Source organism: Cricetulus griseus, chromosome 4 (genome assembly GCF_003668045.3).
Source record: "Cricetulus griseus strain 17A/GY chromosome 4, alternate assembly CriGri-PICRH-1.0, whole genome shotgun sequence".
NCBI classification, from domain to species: Eukaryota; Metazoa; Chordata; class Mammalia; order Rodentia; family Cricetidae; genus Cricetulus; species Cricetulus griseus.
The window spans coordinates 88,912,754-88,938,891 of record NC_048597.1 but is presented as its reverse complement, the minus strand read 5'-3'; the positions used below and the strand labels follow the sequence as shown (position 1 = coordinate 88,938,891).

The following is a 26,138-nucleotide window of genomic DNA, read 5'->3' as shown; positions in this document are numbered from 1 at the left end:
TATGAATTGTAATGTAAATATCTGTGTTTTCTGATGGCCTTAAGTGACCCCATGAAAGGGTTATTCAACCCCCAAAGGGCTCGTTACCCTTAGGTTGAGAACAATTGCTCTAGTAGTCTTGAGTTAGGTCCTTTGTCTCCCAAATGTGAGCTCTCAGCTGCTGTCCCAGCTGACTGTACCTGTGTATATAACTTTGTTTACATGTATGTATGGGGATTTTTGTGTTCCCTTTTGTTTAAGGAGAGGATCTGAAGCCATGATGCTCCAACAATGAATACCCTGATAACCATATCTGGGTTTCTGGTTTCTTCTTGAAAGCATCACCCTTTTGAGAAAACAGTTAATTTCCAAGGGGAGGGTAAGGAGTACAGCTGGAGCATCTAAGTGGGGCAGAAGAAGAAAACCAAAAACAATTATGTCAGAATTGTCAGAAAGGGGATGTCAGGGGATGTCAGAAAGACTCAGAAGCAAACCTGATAAGTGTCTACTGGCCAAATCAAAGACAGTTTAAACACTAAAGGAAAAAGAAACATCAGCACAATGACAGAGTGAAATTCCCCCTTCCCTAAGAGCAGTTAAAAGTCTAATGAGATTGACAGAATCAACAGTTTCCAGAACACTGGAAACGACCCAAAAGCTTACAGCAATCCAGTAAGCATTTAGAGAAAACAAAACAAAACTCAAACCTCTCAAAAGAGCAAGCATGATGGAATTCCAAGCTGCCCTACCCCCAGTCTCTCTTCCTCACCTCAGAAGTCAATTCTCAGTTAATTAACTAATTGAGACAAGGTGTGTAGTAGCCCTGGCTGGCCTAGTATTCTCTCTGTAGATCAGACAATTCACAGAGATCCATCTGCTTCTGCCTCCCCAGTGCTGGGATTAAAAGGGTGTACCACCACACCCAGTATGTCTTCATATTTTAAAATGTGTGTGTGTGTGTGTGTGTGTGTGTGTGTGTGTGTGTGTGTGTGTGTGTGTGTGTTTCTCTTATTGGTTGGCCAGTAGCCAGGCAGGAAGCATAGATAAGGCTACCAGACCAGGAGAAGACTGGGGAAAGAAAGGCTGAGAGAGACTGGGAAGAGACGCCATACTGCTGAAGAAGTAACATGCCACAGCCTCGGGTCAATCCATAGATTAATAGAAATGGGTTAATAAAGACAGAGCTAGCCAGTAAGAAGCCTGAGCCACCTGGCCAAACATTTTATGCTTAATATAAGTCTTTGTGTGTTTATTTGGGGCAAAGCAGCTGTGGGACCAGGTGGGACAGAAACCTCCATCTTCACCTTCCATCCTAATAGTGTTTCCCATTTTTAACATGGGAAACTCTCTCTCTCTCTCTCTCTCTCTCTCTCTCTCTCTCTCAACTAATTATACCATTTAAGAATTCCCAATTGTCTCATCAAATCTGCTGCTGCTGATGGTTGAGCATGAGGATGGCTCTGGCTGCGTAGCAGTCTGAGTGGAGAACACAGGGAGTGCACAGCTACAGCTGCTAGTGTGTACCTGTGAGCTGAGAGTGTGTGGTGGTTGCAAAGACAGTAGAAACCCGAGAAAGTGCCAAGGCAGCTATCTAGTGTGGCAGCAGTCTGAGGCTGTAACAGGAAAATCCCAAATCCACTCCAAGGACTTGGAGGAAGAAAGGAAAATCCAGCGAGTGGCACGGAGAGTGCACCTCCTGTGTGCAGCTCCAGCATGAGCTGGTGGTTACAAAATAGCCACCAGCAACTGGCTATTTTGTGAATTCCTGCCCCCAAAGTTGGACACCAGATGAAGCATTAATCTAATTAATATTAATAAAAAAATCTGAAGTCAAATATTGGGATAAGAACCTGGAAGATCAGAGAACTGGGAGCAGCTACCAGTTGCTTCCTACTGCCCTCTTTCCTCCATCCAAAAAGGTGAGATCCTCTCTCCACTCTGCCTTATCACTTCCTATTTCCTCTCTGTACAGTCCTCCAGACCTCTATGGTTAACTAGTGGCTAGCTCTGTCCTCTGACTCCAAGTAAGCTTTATTTGTCAGAATACAAACAAAATATCACCCAACATTGCCCCCTTGAGTTGTACCCTGAGTCAAATCCTTGATTTTGTGGTGGGTACCTATTCATACTGAGACTTAATTACCATCATCTTAATAGCTCTTAAGTGGGAATTTATATATCTGGTTAAAGCACTAATGATGCAGTGTAGCCGTAAGTTTCTGTTCTGCCTGGTCCTGCAGCCAATTAGCCCCAAATAAACACACAGAGACATATTAATTATTAAACTGTTGGCCAATGGCTTAGGCTTCTTATTGGCTAGCTCTCTCTTAATTATTAACCCATTTCTATTAATCAATGTATTGCCATGAGGTTGTGTCTTACCCGTAATCTGGCATGTTATTCCTTTGGCATGGAGTCTCTTTCTGGTGGCTTCTCTCTGCCTCTCCCCCACATTCTCCTCATCTGCTACCCCTCCTATCCTTCCTCCCTGGCTATTGGCCAATCAGTGTTTTATTCATCAACCAATAAGAGAAACATATATACAGGAGGACACCCCCCATCATCTCCTCTTTTCTGTCCAAATAAAAAGAAAGGTTTTTAACTTTAACATAGAAAAAATATATATAACAAAACATCTATCAAGCAAGAATTATAGTTAACAAGATCTAGTCCATTAACATTTGGCAAAATTTAAAGGAAATATTCTATCATCTATCCTATCTTTGTGAGTCTAAAGTTTTATATGTAACTATCTTTTATCATAAACCATAACCATAATTGTCCTCAACTCCATCAAAGACCACAAAAGGATAATATATAAACTCTAGAATTTACAGAGACATCTTGCTGCCTGGACAGTCACCCAAAGTTCCTATGTAATGTTGGAGCATCCATCTTTAGTCTGTAGGCCATAGTGTGTCTGGCAGACTTCTCAGTGAAGCAGGAAATTTTAAACTGTCGTCCTGTATTGACAGTTTGTTAGTCGTGTGTGTGTGTGTGTGTGTGTGTGTGTGTGTGTGTGTGTGTGTGTGTGTGTGTGTGTGTGTGCCCTGTGGAATGTCTGGCAGACTCTTCCATGAAGTAGGAACCCTTCAGGACTGTCCCATCTTGTTTTGGCAAGTTAAGCAGTCACTTTCCTATGGGTCCTTCATGCTCAGTTTACACAGCATACAGTCAAACAGTCTAGGCAAGAGCTGTTTCTTGCCAAAATGGCTATTTCTGTCTACCATGTTGAAGACAAGTTCCATACCAAGTTTCTTCAATGCTCATCTTGCTCTATGAAGCAATTGGTATTGCCAGGAGCAGTTGTGTCTCACTGTCATGAAAAACTCTAATAAAACATTTTAAATGCCATATTCTGTAGGTCTTTGAGAGGTTTTGAAGAATGCCTATCCATTTGAAATGTATCTTTATCTAAAAAACCTAGCATAAGTTTTGATTATTACAGGTGACTGTCTATAATCTGTATTTTTTTTTTTTTTGGTTTTTTTGTTTGTTTGTTTTTTTTGTTTTTTTGAGACAGGGTTTCTCTGTGTAGCTTTGGAGCCTATCCTGGCACTCGCTCTGGAGACCAGGCTGGTCTCGAACTCACAGCGATCCGCCTGCCTCTGCCTCCCAAGTGCTGGGATTAAAGGAGTGCGCCACCAATGCCTGGCTATAATCTGTATTTAATTATACATTTCTTATATTTCATTTTTATTGAATTTGTAATAAAGGAGGTAGCGAGGGATGCAAAGGAGACATTTAGAATCAGAACTCATATTAGACAGTGAGGAGAAAATTAAATCAACAAGTGGAGGAATCGGGAAAAGGCCATCTTTAAACATCTAATCAAGAAATCTGGGGGGCAGGAAAGCAAAAGATGGTGCAAAGGAGAACTGGGCACCTGTCTTTAGTCTGTCCTCCTTCATGGCAAGGAATGACTGTGCTACTGGGCCAGCAGCACAGAGCAGCAGGAATCCCATCCAAGGCAGACTGGTTGCTGGTCACTCTTTCCCACGACCTCCTGAAGGAGGCCTTAGCTATCAGACATAGGTCATGGGACTGAAGGTGGTCCAAAAGCAAGGAGGAGCCAGCAGGTATCCCCAATACTGATTCTCCTCTAGCTATAGGTGAGCAGGGGGAGACACAGCTCAAATACTGGGCAGCCGGATAAAGGAGAAGATGTTGAGAAACAGGAAGAGGGAATCTTGCCTGCTGGAGACCTGGTGACCCTGTCCCAGATCCACACCTGCACCCCTTCGGAAAGGCTCGTGGACATTGAACACGGTGGTAAAAAAACCAAAGGGAAAAGCACCAACACCAAATGAGAAGTGAAAGCCCCACCAACCCGTTTCACCTAACGGCTGGAAGCCCTCTCTGCTCTCCGGAGATGGTCACTGGCCCTGAGGGTGGCGGCGTGGAATTTTCTTTTTCTTTTCTTTTTTTTTATTATTTTTTTATTAGTTCAAATTAGGAACAAGCTTGTTTCACAAGTCGATCCCTTCTCCCTCCCCTCACTCCCATCCCTCCTCTCCCACCCCCGACCTACCCCCAACCCCATCCACTCTCCACTCCCCAGGCAGTGTAGGGCCTTCAACCGGGGCTCTGAAAAGTCCACCACATCATCCTGGGCTAGGCCTGGGCCCTTCCCCATGTGTCCAGGGCAGGAGTATATCCCTTCACGTGGGATGGGCTCTCAAAAAGTCCCTTCTTACTCCAGGGGAAAATACTAATCCACTACCAGGGGCTCCCTGGAGTGCAGAGGCCTCCTCATTGACATCCATGTTCAGGGGTCTGGATCAGTCCTGTACTGGCCTCCCTGACAGCATCTGGGGTCGATGTGCTCCCCCTTGTTCAGGCCAGCTGTTTCTGTGGGTTTCTCCAACCTGGTACCGACCCCTTCAGTCTTCATTCCTCCCTCTCTTCAACTAAGTTCCAGAGTTCAGTTCAGTGTATATCTGAGGATGTCTGTCTCTGCTTCCATCAGCCACTGGATGAGGGCTCACATTCGGCCACTTCTTTCTTCTTTTTCCTGGGCGTGTTTCTTCTCCAACCAGTTCGCCCGCAACGACTATCTCTTCGAAGTGTCCAAGCCTCTGTCTTGTCTGTTTCTTCGTGGTGTCCATGGCTTCTTCCCCCATTCTCAGGTCCCTGATCAGGCGCCATTTTGTCGTGACCCGGCATGTCTCAGCCTTAACCCATGAGGTTTGGCCTGAGTGGGGGAGCGTGGACCTGGAAACTCCTAGCAACCCAGCGGTGATAAAGCTCAAACACAGGCATCTTGTCATCTTTAGAGAGCTCTCAGTTCCATGTTGTAGAACTAGAGTCATTTCTTTATTAGCCATCTTTTCTGATGTTTCTTAACCATCCTTTCATTACCACAAGGGAACCATTTATCTCTTTCTCCACAACTCTCTCGGGGTGGAGTTTGCAATCTGGGATCCTGGAGCTTCTGGCCCCCTCATCCACCTCACTTGCAGTGTTTGGCCCTTCAAGACAACTGTCTCCCTGCTGATGCCAGCTTTACATACGGGGCGCTCTTGTCTGTCTGGCCGTGTCTCCAGCCACTGATGAAGACAGGGCCAACAATACAGGTGGCCACACACTCTGACCACAGCTTTGAGAGCCATCTCCAGACATATATTACATTCGAAGGTAGCCCCTCTCCACTCCCTGTTTGGCCCTTCGGGCTGTCTTCTTCCTCTGCTGCTGCCATGGCCGGTTGTGCTTCGCCCCCACATACCCCTCAGTACCTCCAGACACACATACATAGACACTCACACACCCCAACAAACCAGGCCCACCTCCTGCCCCTATACATTACATTTTTAAATGAGCTGAATAAACACAATACCTAAACAAGACGAAAAATATACCTATAACAAATTGACCTTAAATTTGTATCAATAAATGAAAATCCACACCAATGTAAAGTATTCATTTCTATATCAATGCAGGGGCCAACCGTAGTCAGCAGGCACAGACAAACTGAGGGTACTGTGATGCTTAGGAACTTAAAGGAAAATCTTACATTTATAACTCCCCCCTCAGGAATAAGCAGTAGGTGGGGAAGCGTAGGCTGTTGATTGACAGGTGGGGCCAGGAAGCTTACATGGTAAAAGTCTACAAAAAGAGATAAAAGTTTTAGAAATACTAGCATTACCACTGTTTGTAATCTATACAGAAATCCACATTATAGATAAAAGCAGTAGACCCATGCTTTGAATCATAGTAAAAACCAGTGCTTTACCAGGGCCAGATAAAGAGCTTATCAGAACCCTATTGATTAATATGTTAAAACTCTGAACCTTTTAAGTCTTAACACCATATAGTCTTTAAGTTTCATTATTAATTTTAATTGTTTTCTCAGACCTTTACAACTTACATAATCCTTAACCCTTTTCCCATTAAGTCATTTACCACAAGACATGAGAGCAGTCATTGCAAAGCAAGTTCTTTTAAATAGAGGAATAGTAAAAGCTTCATGGAAACCTGTTTGGTGAGTTTGTCTTTCTCACCAGGAGACCTAATAGCAACAGAAAATGCAAGGTCTGATTTTCATATATGAAATGCATTGACCAGGCAGCTGCTCCTAAAATGATAAAGCTGCAATTAGCTATCAACACCAGACATCTGGGAAGGATACATCTGAGCAGGAAGATAACCAAATGATCTCAGTATCAATAAAATGACAGACTCTTACCCACTACCTGGTTGATTACCATAGGCTCCTACTTGGCAATCTTGGCAATCTCCACAGAGGCAGAGAGGCTTCGGTCTCCAGCAGTCACATAGGACAGCATTAACTCTCTGCCATACAGGGCAGCATCAGCCTTTGATTGCCAGACCCAAAAGATCGCAGAGATTTTCCTGTGGGTGAGGAACTTGAGAGGCTGGCCTACCTTGGTGAGGCAAAGAGGGGTGGTCAGTTCTCAGTGTCCTGATTGTCCACAGTCTGGGCTGGGTCCGGGAGGCAGGTGAGCTGGGGCAGTTTCTTCCAGTGGTTAGTGTGACCACAATCCTGGTGGAGTCATCCTCTTTGGAGGAGATTAGGGCTGCCACTAGGAGCCAGCATTTTTTTTTTTTTTTTAATTTAACACAGGAAGCTTTTTTGATTAACACTTTAAATGCCATATTCAACAGATCTCTGAAGAGTTTTTGAAGGCTATCTGTTAAGCAAATTTGATTTTAAATAAACTTTACTTGTTTTTAGTTACTTGCTTTAGGTTTAACCTTGAAAACATACAGAAGGTTAAATAAAACTTACCCCTGTTTCTCGAGCCTCTGTTATTCTTTAGAACAGTGGTTCTAAACCTTCCTAATGCTTCAAATTTTTAATAGAGCTCCTCATGTTATGGTAACCACATAATTTACTTTGTTGCTACTTCATAACTGTAATTTTGTTACTGTTATGAATCATAATGGAAATATCTGATCTGCAGCCCCTGTGGGGATCACAGCTCACAGGTTGAGAACCACTGATCTAGACTAATACAGCTCTCTGCTATCTTAGTCTGTCCAAAACTCTTGTCGGATCTTATCTCATGCCATCAAATCTCCACTGGTCTTATTTAGTCATATTTTTAATCAGAAGACACAACTAGGGATGTGAGTTCCTGATAGTGACTGTCAGGTTGACATCAAAACCTGACCAGACTGTTACCACTGAAGGCGATATGCTTATTCACAGTCCGTGCTGCCACCTGGAGCCTTGTTGATGTCCATGGGCTGTGCTGCCACCAGGGGATATGTTGGGGTCCATGTTCTGTGCTGTCACCAACTGTCGTGTTGGGGACCATGGTGCTGCTTCAGCCAGGGGAGTGAGTTGATGTCTGAATCCTGTGTTACCACCCAAAGCCATGCAGATGTCTGTGGTCTGGGCTGCTGCCTTAGAGGACCCTGTTGGTGTCCATTGCCTGTACAGCCACTGGAGACCATGCTGAGGTCTCTGAACATGTGCTGATGCCAGAGGCCAGGTGGATGTCCATAGTCCATGCTGTCACCAGATATCATGTGGAAGTCCATGATCTGTGCTCCTGCTGACTGTGAAGGACAGGGAAGCTCCTTCTTCAGTGTTACCGATGACTGTAGACTCACAGCTGAGAAAGAGAGACATAGGCTTCTGTGACAATCCCTCCTCCTCCAAAATGTAGCAACCTAGACATGAAGCCATCAAAGAGAACTCTTAAAAATCGTGATAAAGGAGAGCTACTGGTGGGGGTGAGGGTGAGGGCAAGAGTGGGGGTGAGGGTGAGGGTAAGAGTGGGGGTGAGGCCTCACTTTTCTCTAAGGGGTTGGCCACTGGGAGTTTGCCCATGCTCCAGTGATTTTATGAACAACATAAATTGGACTTTTAGTCTCTTCTAGGGGATGGGATCTTAGTTAGGGTCTCTATTGCTGTGAAGAGACACCATGAGCATAGCAACTCTTATAAATGAAAACACTTAATTAGGGCTAGCTTACAGTTTCAGAGATTTACACTTCATTGTGACAAATACCTGAGAAACTAACACAGTAGGTTAACGGAGGAGATTCAGTATGAGGGGACAGAAAGAAGAAAGAATGAAAAAGTGACAGAGCTCCACTGGGAATGTCCCATCAAGAATGCTAACATACCCATATTAGAAGTGTCAGATGGAGGGCTGGGGGTGTGGCTCAGCTGGTGAAGTACTTGTCCCCAGCACTGCATAAACCTGTCATTCTCGCACTCAAGACTGTGGAGGCAGGAGGATCAGGAGTTCAAGGTCAATCTCCACTACACAGAGTGTAAGAAGCTAGCCTGGGATACACGAGACCTTGTATCAGAAGAAAAGGAAAAGGAGAAAGGGAAGCCTTGACCATCACTGAAGATGGACCTCTTCCTTAACCCACAGTATGAAAATCAAGGAAGTGAAACTATGGGACTCTGAAGAGTCAAGAGGCTAGGGTCTGAATTTAACCTCTGGCCCTGGGTGAAGACATGACTCTTTGAACCTCCAGAAACATTATGAAATAGCAGGAAGTTTTTTGGTAAAGAATGAAGACATAGTGTTGCAGTTTCCTTTCCTGTACTGTGATAAACACTTTGGCGAAGGCAACTTAAGGGATAAAGGGCTCATTCTGGCTCTGAGTTCAAAGTTCAGTCCATCATGGTGGAGAAGTCAAAGCAGCAGGAGCTTGATGCAGCTGCTTGCAGTCACACCAGTGAGGACACAGAATGCGAGTATGCCAGGACTCAGCTCCATCTCTACTTTATGTAGTCCAGAATCCTCTGCTGAGCCAATGGTGCCAGCCACAGTGAGGTCAGGTTGTCCCACATCCATGAACACAATCAAGATACTCTCCCCCAGGCAGGTCTGTTTCCCAGGTATACCATTGCCTCCACCTGGCCTGCCAATCACCTGGACAGGAAAACAACTCGAAAAACATTTTTTTCATACTTTTAACTAGTGTGGCTGGCTTTGCTTTCTGTGTCCTCAGGAAAGCTTTAATAAACCATAAATGATATGTCACTACAGAAAACAACTTCTGGAATTCTCTTGAAGCCCTGTCACTTGGGGAGTCTGCTATGGGGTTAGAGATTCACAGACAGGCTCCCGGCAACAGACTTACCACTTCCTCTATAGCAGCTGTGGGAAAGGTGGGCCTGGCCCAGTCAGCCCACAGCCTCACATCTAACACGCCGTGTTGGTTAGTTTGAGCCACCTAGTTTGAACCTCAGTTAAAGAGCCTCCTCTGTCAGACTGGCACATGGGAGATTGTCTTGTTGGATGACTGCTCCGGGAAGGCCCCTTCCACTGTGGGCAGCTCTGAACCTGGGAAGGCAGGCGAGCTTGGGCTGCACATCCGTAGCTTTCCTCCAAGGTTTCTGCTTCTAGGGCCCACTTGAATTCCTGCCTTGACTTCCCTCAGTGATTGGAGGACGGTAACCTGGAAGTGTAAGCCAAATAAACCCCATTCCTCTCCTAGCTTCTTTTGGTCACAGTATTTTAAGATATCAACAGAAAACAAACTAGAACACATCCCATGAGAGTGGTTCATGATGAACCACTGTTGTTTGCACTATGCTCCGTGAATCCATTTGGTAGAGATCACATAGACCGTAGAGTGGAGGGGAGGCCAGAATGGCATTCCTGTGGCAGTTGCAGTCCCAGATTCGTTTTCCTCCAGCTATGTGCTGGCTACTTTTTCTGTCAACTTGAAACGAGCCAGGTTCATCTGGGAAGAAGGAATTTTAATGGAGAAAATGCCTTTATAGGATTGAACTGTCAGCAAGCCTGTGGGGCATTTTCTTGGTTGATGATTGATGTGGGAGGGCCCAGCCTGTTGTGGGTGGTGCCGCCCCTGGGCAAGTATTAAAGAAAGCAGGCTGAACACAAGGTGGGGAGTAAGGTGGTAAACTGGCCTTCTCCACAGCTTCTGTGTCAGTTTCCTGTTAGTTCCTGCCCTGCCTTCCCTGGATGATGGACTGCAAGCTGTAAACTGAAACAATCCCTTCCCTCCTCAACTTGCTTTTGTTCATGGTGTTTATCACAGCAACTGAACCCCAAGACAAGCTATATGATTTATTAGGGTTTCGAGCACACATCTCTCTTTCAAATGGCATAGAATAGAACCCTTCCCCAAAGTACCAAATGCAGTCACAAATCCTATCTGAAAGCCCTTCCAAACATGTTTCTACTAAGACGCCCCCGTTATCAGTGCCATGTACGTGTCCTCTTAGAAATGAGCCAGAAACTGAGTTTTTTCCCACCACATGTGTGCTCCTCTTCCTTAAAAAATATTTATTTATTTACTTAGTGTGTGTTCGTGTGTGTGTGTGTGTGTGTGTGTGTGTGTGTGTGTGTGTGTGTGTGTGTGTATTTATGTATGTGTGCTCGCAAGAATCAGAAGAGGGCATCAGATCCCGTAAAGCTGGAGTTACATGTGATTGTGAGTCACACAATGTGGGTGCAGGGAACCAAACTTGTTTCCTTTGGAAAAGTAGCAATTGCTATAACTAGCTATCTCTTTAGCCCCCCATCCAGTTATTTTTTTTTAATTACACTCACAGATTAATTGTGTGTATGTGTGCATGCGCTCGTGTGCTCGAGTGTGTACATGCTTGCACTGTAAACATGTGGCAGTCAAAGGACAACTTGTGGGAGGCAGTTCTCTCCTTTCACCATGTGGGTCTGGAGATCAAACTTGGACTGTCATGCTTGGTGGCAAGTGCCTAAACTACTGAACCATCTTGCAGACATCCTGGCATTCAGTATTTCAGTCACTGATAGGATAAAATCCAGTAATGCTAGAACATTCCTGCTGTCACACAAATAGCAACTATCTATTTGCAGAATATTTCTCATCTCCCCCAAAGAAAACCCAAATCCACTTAACTCTCACACATCATTACTGCCTACTTCCAGGGCTCAGAAAATGAAACCTATTTTCTGTCTCTCTTGATTTTCGTATTCTGGGCAATTTACACCAAAGGGATTATGCTATTGAAGTTTGTTTTATTCAATTCAGATAAAAAGTGCTAATGGGTCTCTGAGATGTCTCCGTGGGCAAGGGGGCTTGCTGCCAAACCTGATGACCTGAGGATTCCGGGTCATACAAGGAGTAAGGAGTAAGGAAAATGGACGCACCTAGGTTATCCTTTGGCCTCCATGTGCTTGCAGTAGCACACGTACAGAGTAAGCAAATAAATGTAATTTTAAAAATTGCAAGAAGGTAAACCATAGCTCCCTTTGTTTGACAGCTCTGAGCTTTGAACGTGGGAAGCTCCCAGAGTTATCAGCTTTCTTTGCTGCTTTCCAAGCAGCTGAGACCAGCAGGATGTGTGGTTGCCAGCAGCTCCATCTGCTCTCCTAGGGATAGAAATCACAAATACGAAGAAAACTATGACTGTGATAGAGGCTCTATGTGGACTTAGATAGCAGCGTACGGGGGTGGGTGGAGGGTCAGAGCATCCTGGGTGAATGGGGACACTGAGGCTCAAATAAGACAAACAAGGTGGCCTGGCATTGCAGTGTCCCTGGGTCGGGGAGTGTATGTGATAGTTAACAGTGTCAACATGACTGGACCTAGAATCACCTAGGAGACAGCCCTGGGCACACCTGTGAAGGATTAGCTAGATTAGGTTAATGCAGGTGGGAAGAACTATCTTACCTGGGCCGCAGACATCCTCAACTTAAGGAGAAAGCAAGCTGAGAGCCAGCATCGTCCTCTCAGAGTCCTGGCTGTGGGTGCAAGGTGGTCCCAGCTGCCATGCATCCCTCTCCCTGCCCCTTTTCTCTTGCATTGCCTTTGACAGGGTATTTTATCCCAGCATTGGGAAAGGCAGCTAAACCAAGGAGGCTTTCCTTGAAGATTCAGTCATCCAGGCAGAGCTGTGGGTTAAATCGTCTAATTTACACTGCTGAAGCAGCTCCCTAGAGCAGACTGGGGCACCTGCATTCCAACTGGGCTCAGCAGAAAAACAAAGTGTGCCCTCTGGCCTGTTTTGTTTTTTCACAGGATGTGGTCTTTGGTGCTTGGCTTCTTTCATTAAATCTCATGTTTATAAACCACCGAACCTCCTCTTTATAAAGTTCATCTAGGGGCTGGCTAGATGGCTCCGCAGGTGAAGGTACTTTCCCTGTTTTAGACAGTTCACAACAAGGGGACTGTTATGAGTCCACTGCTGTTTGTTTTACTCAATTCAGAGAAAAAAGTACAAAAAGGCACCATCAAATTAGTTCAGAGGGTAAAGGTGCTTGCTGCCAAGCCTGATGGAGTTCAATCCCTAGGACCTACAAATTATAAGGAGAGAGTCTACTTCTGCAAGTTGTCCTCTGACTTGCACACGTTGCACGTGACATGTACATGCTACCCACAAAACCAAAGTTCATCTAAGCTATTTTTTTCTATGATAGAAAATATAATTGGGCTGGCTGGCATTTTTTTTTTTTTGTTTCTTTCACTACTTTTCCATCACCATGTTTTCTCAAGAGAAGTCAGCTTATTTAGTTAAAAGCATGAAAAAAAAATTTTTTTGGGGGGGGGGCAAGGGTTCTCCGTGTAGTTCTGGTTGTCCTGGAACTCACTTTGTAGACCAGGTTGGTCTCGAACTCACAGAGATCTGCTTTCCTCTGCCTTCTGAGGGCTGGGATAAAAGGAATACACCACCACTGCCTGGCAAAAATATTTTTAAAATTACATTTATATATGTATTTGTGTTCCATGGCATGCATGTGGAAGACAGGGGAAAAGTCAGATCTTTGTTTCCACCGCTTGGGTTCCAGGAATCGGACTCAAGTTGTCAGGCTTGGCATTTCCCTGCTTCGCTATCCTACAGCCCCAAGTTCTGTTTTGATTAAGACAATACCCTCTGGCAAGTTGTTCAGGCACGTGTCCTCTGAGCCAAGCCACTGCCACATTGGGGAGTTCAGTGCAGCCCTCTTGCAAAAGGATCATCCCAGCTGGGTTTGCTGACTGTTTACCCCCACCCCCACACCCCATGGAGAGGGTCACAGACGGTCACCCTTGAGTACCCAGCTGCTCCCTTCCACCAGCTGAAGGCACCTCTGCCTCAACCGCAGGTGGCCTGGAGGAGAGGCTGGAATACATAGGCCAGGCAAGAGGGAGTCATGCTGAGTAAGGGCTTTTGGGATGAGGAAGAACACCTACACCTCTCACCTATGCTCTGTGAGGAAGCTCAGTAAACTCGATGACGAACAGGCTGAACATACTCTTTCTGTTCTCTATCTGGCCATACAGAACTTCCTGTCAGCCTGTGGGCCTCAATTCCTAGAAGCTCAATGCCCAGGACCAGACTCAGGTTGTCAGTCTTGGCAGCAAGCACCTTTACCCACTGAGCTGTTTCACTGGCCCTCACTTTTTTTTTTTTTTTTTTTTTTGAACCTGAGAGGCTTATCAGTTCAGCTAGACTGGACTAGACTGGATGGCTACCAAACCCTGTTATGCCCCAGGCATCCTTTTCTCTACCCTCCCACTCTACAGTGCTGGGGTTATAGGCTCGACCGGTATTCCTGGAATTGAACTTAGGTCCTCACACTTGCATAGCGAACACTTTACTGACTGAGCCGTCTCTCCAGCCCTGTTGCTGGCTCTTAGTTTCAGGGTTTTTTTGTGTTGGCTTCAGTTTGGGGAGAGGCAGCAGCTTCCTGTTCCACTTTGGTTCCATTTTGGTAAAAGGTTGTAGGGTTTTTTTTTTTTTTTTTTTTTTTTTATGAGGGCACTAATTCTGCTTGTGAGGATCCTGGCTTTGGGACCTAGTTGTCTATCCGCAGTCCCCACTTGATGATGTTGCTTTGCCGGGTTCGGATGTTGCCGTATCAGTTTTAATGGGAGCCAATCAATCTATTACCATCTTCTTTACCAATCATGGCATTGCCAGGCAACTAGCTAAGACTTAGCAGACTTTCTGGCTGCAGTGGCACATGCTTGTGATCCCACCACTCAGAAACCAAGGCGGGGATCAGGAGTTCAAGGTCTTTCTGGTGTACAAACACAAGTTCAGTTGAAACTGAGCTACAGAAGACCCTGTTCCAAAAACAAACAAGAAAATGGCAGGTTTGGGGATGGCTGAAGATGCAGTTCAGTTTGCAGAGTGTTTGTCTAGCATGCCAAACCCTGATCTCCAGTTCCAGCACCACACAGATCATATGGTGGAACAGTTTTGAGATACTATTCCTGGGGAAGATGTGAACAAGTGACTTTAGATAGGAAACCGATGACAGTCCAAAGTAAGGGTACCACCAAAGTCCACCTTGTGAACCAGTAGGTTTTATTGGCATTACCTTTGAAATATGGGTGAGGCATTACTCACAGGAGCAGAAATGACTCAAAGACAGCTGCATCACCAAAGCTCACCACAGCATGGGTGACAACTCACAAAAGCTCTTTGGAGATGGTTCAGGTCCCTATACTGCGTGTGAAAAGAAGAGGGATAGCTTGACAGAGGTTAGGATCACCCCAGGGACAGGCTTCTGGACAAGTCTAGGGAGAATTTAGCTTGATTAGTTGAGGTAGGAAAGCACTGTGGGCAGCACCATTCCCTAGACAAGGAATCCCAGACTGGGTGAAAAGGAGAAAATGAGCTGACCACAAGCAAGCATCTATTCATTGCTCTCCACTCCTGCCTGCACATGTACGGTCACCGACTGCCGCAAGCTCTTGTTACTAAGATATGCAGCGAGCTCCAGCCCCTGCCCCAGCACCTTCGCTTCCAGCTGTGTCAAGCAATGCTTCTCTCCCCACACTTTTCCGGGGTGAGGATGTCCCCATCCTGTTCCCTTTTTTTTCCTCCTGAGTCAGAGAAGAATGGACCTCACAGGGGGTGATCCAGAGGGCCATGGGTTATATAAATCCCAGGGTAGAGAGGAGGTGGACATCGGGGAGTGAGGAAACAGAAAATGGCAGGAGAGCCAGAGCCCCAGCGGCCAAAGAACCATGGTGAGGCTGGGCACCTCTGGGTGCTCTCAGGGGAGCTGGGTCCAGGATCCAGGGTGATATGGGCCTGGCCTCCAGCTTGGGGGTGAGGGAGGTGGCTGAGCTTTGGAGGTCAGCTGCTGTGTTCTGTCCCATGCAGAGGAAGTCACATTTGGAGGCAAGGGATTTGCTGAGAGCAACCCCCAGGGTCTCATTCCCAGCTGCAAGAGCATGCCATGTACTGGGGTGATTCAGGGGTACAGGTGTCAGGGGTCCTCTGAAGAATGAACACAGCAGGGCAGGATCTGCTCCTGGGACCTCAGCTCTGCCTATCTGCCCATCCTGCAGAATGTCTGACCCGAGTCCCCTGGCTTCTTCTGCTCCTCATCTCTCTGGCCCTCTTTGTGCTGAAGTTGGCCATCCTGGTTCAAGGTCAGACAGGGCAGGGCTGGGGAAGGGAGACTGGGATTCAGAACCCTTTTAGGTTGTTTTTTGTTTTGTTTTTGTGAGGTTTTGTCTGTTTCTTATTTTGTTTACTATTTTATTTTTGCACTTGTTACACAAGAAATCTAGTATGGGACATGAACTGAACTTTTAGATTTTCCTTCTGGTATGATCCAGCCCCCAAATTCATCAGAGCTGGGACATCTAAGCTTCACGTCCCTCGTTTCATCTGTGACCAGGGGCAGCTGACTGTTCCTCTCTGAAATGGGACTCAGAGCTGAACTTGGAGCTGAACTTGGCACAGCCAGGTAGCATCAGTGCTCATGGAGGGTGTGGCTGTGCTCTTCTCTCTTGTAGTTTCCAGGATTCGTGGATACCCCCAGGGACAGACTCTGGATCAGCAGGGGAGCTCCAGCTTGGGTGAGGGATAACTGAGCTCTGAGTGGGAGAGGACTCTGAGGCTGTGTGAGGTGGGCGAGCATGGGCACAGGCATGCTGGGTGTGTGACAGGATGTGGGAGGCCATGGACCTGTGTGAGGTCCTGTGTCCTGGCAGTGTTGGGACTAATGGGGTCTGAGGTTCAGTGTTCTAGCCTGTGACATTGGCTCCTGGGGTCACTGTGACCACCAACAGTGATTTTGTGGGTCCAGCTCTGCATCAGGCACACAGTTGGTGCTTAATTGTTGCAAACCTCTTCTTGTAGATGCTGTTCCTCATGAGCAGACACACTCCAGCTTGGAGCAGATCCAGCATCAGCTGACTCAGATCAATGCCTCACTGGGTGAGGCTCCAGGGCCTGAGTTAGGAGGGAGCTGAGGGCTCAGCAGAGGGGTTGGCTCCAACTTCTGGGGCTTCCTCTGAGGTGGGCAGGATAGAGCACGGGGACTGTGGTCTGGGTTTTGAGACCACCGAGTTGGTAGCTGAAATAGAAACCCAACCCTGGGCTCCAGGGTTCAAGGCAGAGGGGAGAAGAGAACCCAGGCCCTGAGCTCACGCACCCCCACTGCACTGTGTGCACTGCAGCTGGCCTGTGCCGGCCCTGCCCCTGGTACTGGGAGCTCTTCCAGGGAAGCTGCTACCTCTTCTCCAGGACTCTGGGCAGCTGGGAAGCCTCAGCCTCCGCCTGCCAGGCTCTTGGAGCTCACTTGGTGATTGTCAACAGTATTGAAGAGCAGGTGAGTGGGCCCAAAGAAGTCCTTCCATCTTACTTTGTCCTAGGGATTGGATTCCAGATGGGAGGCTGTGGGACATGGAGGAGATGCAGTCTTGTGGGGGGGGGCTGCCTGTAGGAGGAAGCACAGTGGAGTGGGGAGGTCCTGTAGGGGAGGAACACATGAGAGGGGGTTAAGTCTGAAGGGAGTCAGAGAAGCTTCGAGACATTGTGTGGCCCTCTTGGGACACACCTATGAGCTGAGATATAAGTGAACATATTTCCACATGCATGCACTTTGACCTGTATGCATGGCATGCATTCACATGCCAGTCCACACAACTCGACTAAGCACACTAGGCTTGAGTGCAGAAAGAACTTGTGTGGGAGGCAGGGAAGGGTGGGACTGAGGATGAAGGATGGAGGATGGCATCACACACCTTTATCCTGACTGCCGCATCCATTCAGAGATTCATGAAATACTGGAATATGAGGAAGAACCGGCGCTCTTGGATCGGCCTCAGTGACCACAGACATGAAGGTTTCTGGCATTGGGTGGATGACACCCCCCTCCAGCTCAGGTGACCGACCACTCAGAATCCAAGGCTCAGCAAGTAGCTGGCAGTGCGATGGCCCTCACTCTAAACACAACCTTCAGTGTTGAAAACATGCAGAGGGCATAATAACTGCAGCCCCATATCACCTGGGCATCCCCCACTCCTCCCTTAAGTCCAAAATCCAGAGTCCTCATTTTTGTTTGGCTTGGCTGACTCTCATGGTGGCCAGGTTAAAACCCACATTTTCCTATAGCTCTTCCATGCACTCCCACTGCCCAGCTGGTTCTTGGTCTTTTCCCATGGAAGACCCTGTCCAGGTCTTCTTTGGGGCTTTTGGGGCAGGGTCTGGGCAGGATTGCTCTGATGGCTGACCACATTTGCAGCTTCTGGAAAAAAGGGGAGCCCAACAATGATGAGGATGAGGACTGCGTGGAGCTGTTCATGGATGACTGGAATGATAATAAGTGCACTGAAGAAAACTTCTGGGTCTGTGAGCAGCCCTCGGCTCCCTGCCCTGGTCACTGAGCATCTGTGCTTCTCCTAGGCATGCAGGCAACTTGGGGCACTCTGCTTTAGTTCCTGCCGCCTTCTTCATCCCCACTTTGGGATCCCAAGAGAGTCCCTGAGACACCCTGGCCTGCAATGTTTCCCTCTTCTTCTGTGGGTGATCTCAGTTGCCCTTCTCAGCCCATGACCCCCAGGAGAGTCACGCATGAGTGGGTTGGGGTATAGCTCAATGACACACAGCTTGTCTAGCAGGAGCAGGTTTCTGGGTTTCACCCCCAGAACTAAAATAAAAAAATGAACAGAAATTCACATGTGGATTCTCTATTCCTGGACACCATCTTTATTAGTAAAGCTTTGAAATGTTTGATATTAACTAGGATACCTGTGTCTACAGTACCTTTGGGTTGTGAAGCCTTTTTTTTCCTTTTTCTTTTTTCCCTTCTTTTTCTTTTTTCTTCTCTCTCTCTCTCTCTCTCTCTCTCTCTCTCTCTCTCTCTCTCTCTCTCTCTCTATGTCTATCTCTCTTTTGTGACAGAGTTTCTTGTGCCTCTGAATCAGGTCATCCTTGAACTCACAGAGATCTACCTGCCTCTGCCTCCTGAACAGTGAGGTGAAAAGCATGAAGCTCCACACCTGGAAGAATCAGTTTTTTGTTTTTTTTTTTCATTTTTAATTTGTGTTGGTACTATACACCTGCTGAGTGCATTCATATTCATTCATAATCACCTTGTCTCTTTCACCTTGAGCCTCTCAGTCCCTCTGGCACTACAGGCCATGGGAAGGAGGACACCCCACCATCCCTGCACAGCACCTCTCCTCATGAAAGCTATGAAAACTGTCTCCAGAGCCTGCTGTCTCCCCAGCCAGGAAGGCTCCTTTCCTTTGTGATGACAAAGGCTCAGCCTCCCCCTAGTGTCTTGAAACCTAAGGGAGTTTTTAGCATCTCAGAGGAAAATTCTCCCTCAGTCCTCTGGGTGGCGCCCGACATCATGAAAAGCGTTGTGCTTGCTCTGCTGCCTCTGACCTCCTCATGACTGCCTGGCTTTCCTCACTGTCCTAGGAAGCAAAGAGAGAGCCTGTCCCTGAGACAAGGACCTCCCTGATCAGGGACCACTCCCTCCCTCTGCACTTGCCTGATGGCCTGAGCACCTCCTACCTCACTGGTTCCCTGCATGAATTCCTGTTTTACCTCACCTGGGTATGAACCTTTAATATACTTGTTGGATTATTATTAATTGTTGACATAAGTGTTTTACTCTTGATTACTGTTGTGGCAGAGTGTTCTTATGAACCTTTTCTTTCTGGCCTGCATGTTTGTCTGTATGAGGGTGTCAGATCCCCTGGAACTGGAGTTATGGACAGTTGTGAGCTGCCATGTGGGTTCTGGAAAAGGAACCTGGGTCCCCTGGAAGAGCAACCACTGAGCCATTTCCCCAGCCCAAATTCCCAATTTGTAACAAAAAGATTTGTCTTATTGTTATGATTGTTTGTGAGTGTATGCCGCATGTACATGTCCTGTGGAGGTCAGAAAGGGAAGCTAGATCCACTAGAGTTGGTATTACAGGACACTGTAAGCTGTCCTACAAGCAGAACTGGGCTCATCTTAGAGAGCAATATTTGCCCTTAACTGCTGAGCCATCTCTCCAGCCCCACCCATTCCCGATTACTTTCTTACTACACGAATTTCCTAAAGTTGTGTCCTAGGCACATGTCTTAGTTAGGGTTTTTATTGCTGTCATAAAGACCATGACCAAAAGCGACTTGGGGAAAAAAGGGTTCAATCTGTTTTACATGTCTAGGTGACAGTCACAGTGGACAGTCAGGGCAGGAACCTGGAGGCAGAAACTGATGCAGAAGCCATGGAGGGGTGTGCTTGCTTGTTGCAGAATATTTGTTCACACTGTGAAGTTGTGTCTTTGCCAAGGCGCCTTCTGATTGGTTTAAAAAAGAGCTGAATGGCCAATTGCTAGGCAAGAAGAGGTGAGGCAGGACTTACAGGTACAGAGAGGACTCTGGGAAGAAGAAAGGTGGAGACATGAGGAGACACAGAACAAGCAGGATGTATAGGAGGAGAGGTAACAGCCATGAGCCACATGGCATAACATAGAATAACAGAAATGGATTAAACTAACAGAGTTAGTTAGAAACAAGCCTAAGCTAAGGCTAAGCTTTCACAGTTAGTAATAATTCTTTGTGTAATGATTTGGGGGCTGGCAGTCCAAGAAAACCTGCTACACATAATGCCTTGCTTCTTCTGGCTTGCTCAATCTGCTTTCTTATAGAACTCAGGACCACCAGCCCAGGATGCCCCCACCCACCATGGCTGGGCATCTCATATCAATTACCAGTTAAGAAAATGTGCTACAGGTTTGCCTGCAGCCCAATCTTACAAAGACGTTTTCTCAATTGAAGCTCCCTTCTTTCAAACAACTCTAGCTTCTGTCAAGTTGACATAAAAACAAGCCAGCACACGCATTACAGGATTTTCAGATGTAGTGTGAACTTAGTTCTTGCTGCTGCTGTTTCTTTCTCTTGTATTTATTGTGTGCATGTGGCAGTCAGAGGACAATTGTTAGGACTGTGTTCTCTCTTTTAATCAGGAAAGTTCGAGGAACTGAACTCATATCAGGCTCGTTACCCACTGAGCCATCTCACCAGCTTGAGCTCAATTTTCGTGGAAACCTTTAGATCTGCTTTATGCTTCTTTGTCTGATTGCCTCTTAACAAGTTCTACTGACTTTGGGAAGGAGAATGTATGATTTGGTATTTTTCTTTGGAGTCCTTTTCTTTTTTGACTATGTTTTTTTTTCTTTCAGATTTTTTTTATTTGAATTAGAAACAAGATTGTTTTACATGACAATCCCGGTTCCCTTCTCCCTCCTGTCCTCCCCTACCACCACCCCCCAACTAAAACCCTACCTATCACATATCCTTCTGCTCCCCCTGGATGGTGAGGCCTTCCATAGGGTGTCATCAGAGTCTATCATATCCTTTGGGATAGGGCCTAGGCCCACCCCCGTGTATCTTGGCTCAGGGAGTATTCCTCTATGTGGAATGGGCTCCCAAAGTCCACGCCTATGCTTAGGATAAGTACTGAACTACTACAGGAGGTCCTGTAGATTTCCAAGGTTTCCTCAATGAAATCCATGTTCCTGGGGTCTGGATCAGCACCATGCTGGTATTCCAGCTATCAGTCTGGGGAGCAAGAGTTCCCCGATGTTCAGGTCAGTTGTTTCTGTGAGTTTCACCAGCCTGGTCTGGACCCCTTTGATCTTCACTCCTCCTTCTCTGCAGCTGGATTCCAGTTCAGTTCAGTGATAAGTTGTAGGTGTCGGCTTCTACTTCCACCAGCTGCTGGATGAGGGCTATCAGGTGGCATATATGTCAGTCATCAATCTCATTATCAGGGGAGGACATTTAAGGTAGCCTCTCCTCTGTTGCTTAGATTGTTAGCTGATTAGACTATGTTTTATTTTTTATTTTATTAGTTCAAATTAGGAACAAGCTTGCTTCAGATGTCAATCCCTTCTCCCTCTCCCTCCCCTTCCCCCCAACATCCCACCTGCCCCTAGCCATCCCCCCTCTACTCCCCAGGCAGTGTAAGGCCCTCAAAAGGGGATCCCCAAAGTCTACCACATCATCCTGGGCCAGGCCTAGGCCCTACCCCATGTGTCCAGGTCAAGAGAGCTTCCCTTCACAAGAGATGGGCTCTCAAAATCCCTTCTTTTTTTTTTTTAAGACCTTACATATTTAATACAGTGCGTTACCTCTGTACAAATGGAAAAAAAATAAGTTCAACATTTCTAGACCAATATGGCTGTTAATTTTTGTATAATGCCAACTCAACACAGTAAACTGGGATACTTTTTTCCAAAGTTGACAGCACAGTTAAAGTTTCCAAAAATTCAAATTATAAATATATATATACATATATATATATATTTCTATTTCTATAAAAAGACCAATAATGGCAGTATGTTATGCATCAATAGCGGCAACAGCTTTTCCAGGTTCTGCAGTCATTTGAACAAAATGGTAGAGACATCCAGCACTCTCCATTTAAAAAAAAAGTAAAAAACAAAATCGCAGAAAAACAGCACAGTTCTGTTACTCTTGTGGTACCTGGCACCATTTTTTTTTTTTTAAATTAGCTTCTCAATCATCAACATCAAACATCATTAAAAACAGCTCTGATAAAGCACGGTCACTACTATGTATCATAAAGAAGGTCCACATATGAGTGAGTACATATCATATTTGTCTTTTTGTGATTGGGTTACCTCGCTCAGAATGGTTTCTTCGAGTTCCATACATTTTCCTGCAAATTTCAAGATTCCATTGTTTTTTTTTTTTTTCTGCTGAGTAGTACTCCATTGTGTAAATGTACCACATTTTCTGTATCCATTCTTCAGTTGAGGGGTATCTAGGCTGCATCCAGTTTCTGGCTATTACAAATAATGCTGCTATGAACATGGTTGAATAGATGTCCTTGTTGTATGAATGTGTTTATTTTGGGTATATGCCTAGGAGTGGAATTGCTGGATCTTGTTGTAGACTGATTCCCATTTTCTTGAGGAGTCGCCATACTGATTTCCAAAGTGGCTGTACAAGTTGGCACTCCCACCAGCAGTGGAGGAGTGTTCCTCTTTCTCCGCATCCTCTCCAGCATAAACTGTCATTGGTATTTTTGATTTTAGCCATTCTGACAGGAGTAAGATGGTATCTCAGAGTTGTTTTGATTTGCATTTCCCTGATGGCTAAGGATGTTGAACACTTTCTTATGTGTCTTTCAGCCATTTTAGATTCCTCTATTGAGAATTGTCTATTTAGTTCTGTACCCATTTTTTAATTGGATTGTTTGGTGTTTTGGAGACTAGCTTCTTGAGTTCTTTGTATATTTTGGAGATCAGCCCTCTGTTAGATGTGGGGTTGGTGAATATCTTTTCCCAGTCTGTGGGCTGTTGTTTTGTCTTGCTGACTATGTCCTTTGCCTTACAGAAGCTTCTCAGTTTCAGGAGGTCCCATTTATTAATTGTTGATCTCAGTGTCTGCGCTACTGGTGTTATTATGTTCAGGAAGCGGTCTCCTGTACCGATTAATTCAAGGGTATTTCCTACTTTATCTTCTAGTAGGCTCAGTGTGGCTGGGTTTATGTTGAGGTCTTTTTATCCATTTTGACTTAAGTTTTGTGCAGGGCGAAAGGCTTGGGTCTATCTGTAGTCTTCTACATGTTTGCATCCAGTTATGCCAGCACCATTTGTTGAAGATGCTCTCTTTGTTCCAGCGTATATATTTGGATTGTTTGTCAAAAATCAGGTGTTTGTAGGTGTGTGGGTTAATTTCAGGGTTTTCAACTCTATTCCATTGGTCTACCTGTCTATTTTTGTGCCAATACCAAGCTATAGCTCTGTAATAGAGCTTAAAATTAGGGATGGTGATGCCTCCAGAAGTTCCTTTATTGTACAGGGTTGTTTTGGCTATCCTGGGTCTTTTGTTTTTCCATATAAAGTTGAGAATTGTTCTTTCAAGGTCAGTGAAGAAATGTGTTGGGATTTTGATGGGGATTGCATTGAATCTGTAGATTGCTTTTGGCAAGATTGCCATTTTTACTATGTTGATCCTACCTATCCAAGAGCATGGGAGATCTTTCCATTTTCTGGTATCTTCTTTAATTTCTTTCTTTAGAGACTCAAAATTCTTACGGTACAGGTCTTTCACTTTTTTTGGTTAGTGTTACTCCAAGGTATTATATGTTGTTTGTGGCAATTGTAAAGGGTGATGTTTCTCTGATTTCTTTTTCCACCAATGTGTCATCGGTATATAGTAGGGCTACGGATTTTTTTGAATTAATCTTGCATTCTGCCACTTTGCTGAAGGTGTTTATCAGCTATAGGAGTTCCCTGGTTGAGTTTCTTGGGTCACTTATGTAGACTATCATATCATCTGCAAATAGTGAGAGTTTGACTTCTTCCTTTCCGATTTATATTCCCTTGATCTCCTTTTGTTGTCTTATTGCTCTAGCTAGAACTTCAAGGACAATATTGAAGAGGTATGGAGAGAGTGGACAGCCTTGTCTTGTACCTGATTTTAGAGGAATTGCATTGAGTTTCTCTCCATTTAATTTGATGTTGGCTATTGGCTTGGTGTATATTGCTTTTATTATGTTGAGGTATGTTCCTGTTATTCCTGATTTCTCCAGGACCTTTATCATGAAGGATGTTGGATTTTGTCAAGGGCCTTTTCGGCATCTAGTGAGATGATCCCGTGATTTTTTTCCTCAGTCTGTTTATATGGTGTATTACATTGAGGGATTTTCATATGTTGAACCATCCTTGCATCACTGGGATGAAGCCTACTTGATTGGGATGGATGATTTCTCTGATGTGTTCTTGGATTCGATTTGCCAATATTTTATTGAGAATTTTTGCGTCAATGTTCATGAGGGATATTGGTCTGTAGTTCTCTTTTTTAGTTGTGTCTTTGTGTGGCTTGGGTATCAGTGTTATTGTGGCCTCATAAAAAGAGTTTGGTAATGACCCTTCTGCTTCTATTGTGTGGAATACTTTGAGGAGAATTGGTATTAGCTGTACTTTGAATTTCTGGTAGAATTCTGCACTGAAGCCATCTGGCCCTGGGCTTTTTTTGGTTGGGAGACTTCTAATGACTGCTTCAATTTCATTAGAGTTTATAGGTCTATTTAAGTTGCTTATCTGTTGTTGATTTAATTTTGGAAAGTGAAATCTGTCCAGAAAATTGTCCATTTCCTTTAGATTTTCAAATTTTGAGGAATATAAGTTTTCAAAGTATGACCTGATGATTCTCTGGATTTCCTCTGTATCTGTTATGACCCCCTACAGCGACTTATTTGTAAGATTTGACTATGTTTTAAAATTGAAATTGAAGTAGATTTAAATTACTCCCCCCATTCTTTCCTTCCTTCAGCTACCCTAATGGTGTCAGTGAGCCGAATGACCTCATGCCCCAAGGTTCCCAGAGAAAGAGGGAAATTGCTGCCACAGCCTGCCCTGTTGGGCCACTGAGAGACATTGGAGCAGCTTCCATAGGCTCACTCCATCTCGTCGCTCTTGGGCCTTGGACTTGGCACTCCCAAGATGATAAAGACAAATCCAGATAAAGAAAAACCTTTAAAGGTTTACACTGCATTTAAAAATATATGTAGGCTTGTGAGAGAAAAAATAACAGGAGTTAATAGAGTAGCCGGTTGTGGTGGCACACGCCGGTAGGATTTGCTGAAGGAAGCAGAGGCAGGCGGATTTCCACAGAGAAACCCTGTCTCGGGAAAAAAGAAACAAAAGAAAGTAAAAATAAAGTAATAAAAAAGCCACATAAAGATGGAAAATACACAGAGAATCTGGATATTCTATGCCATATTGTTGTCTTTAAATTGTTTGATTGCCGAGGAAAGACTTACTGCTGCTAAAATACATTTGATTATAAATGCTGCTAAATTAATCCAACTTATACATTTTAAAAATGCTTTGACTTCAAAATTTAAGTCTAAGGACAGGCTACTTGGAAAAAGAATTTCTATTTGTGTTTCCACAGAAAATAAAAGGCTATGGATTCTTTCCAGACAAATATGGTTTGATCAAGCAAGACCCCCTGAAGCTGAGACGATACAGCCTTACAGACTACAAAAACAAGGACTTGGTCAGGTTTCTATGTTTTATCATGATCCATATGGCATGAACATCACCCCCACTCAGCAGGAAGCAGTTTAGAAAGAACGACACCCAAATCCCCAAATATTGTTTATAAATACTTGTGTTCATTTAAATGGGGTTGTTTATAAATAGTAATGAGCATAGTCAACCTCTTTTTAAAGGAAAAAAAGGGAATAGGATATAGGAATTAACACTTTGCATTGGTATGGATTTTCATTTATTGATACAAATTTAAGGTCAATTTTGTGACATGTATATGTCTCCTCTTGTTTAGGTATTATGTTTAAATAAGGTTGTATAATCACCCACGATAGTCAGAACTTATAATTAGGTTAGTTAGGTTTTCTAGATTTACAGAGATGTATTTGAGATGGTTAGGTATTCTTCAAACCTTTCAAAGACCTACAGAAATATGGCATTTAAATGGTTTAGGATTTT

General features: G+C 45.0%; 1 protein-coding gene and 1 pseudogene across 1 annotated transcript; one reads left to right on the top strand and one right to left on the bottom strand.

The window, feature by feature from the left end:
• Nucleotides 1-4,112: 4,112 nt before the first annotated feature.
• LOC100759916 lies at nt 4,113-5,677 on the bottom strand (annotated as a pseudogene).
• Nucleotides 5,678-15,341: 9,664 nt separating this feature from the next.
• LOC100755579 (CD209 antigen-like protein C) lies at nt 15,342-18,033 on the top strand. Its single transcript, XM_035443821.1, is given in 8 exon segments — nt 15,342-15,386; nt 15,520-15,595; nt 15,706-15,789; nt 16,159-16,221; nt 16,505-16,582; nt 16,825-16,976; nt 17,420-17,532; nt 17,892-18,033. Coding segments are annotated over 8 exon segments (753 nt in total).
• Nucleotides 18,034-26,138: the final 8,105 nt, after the last annotated feature.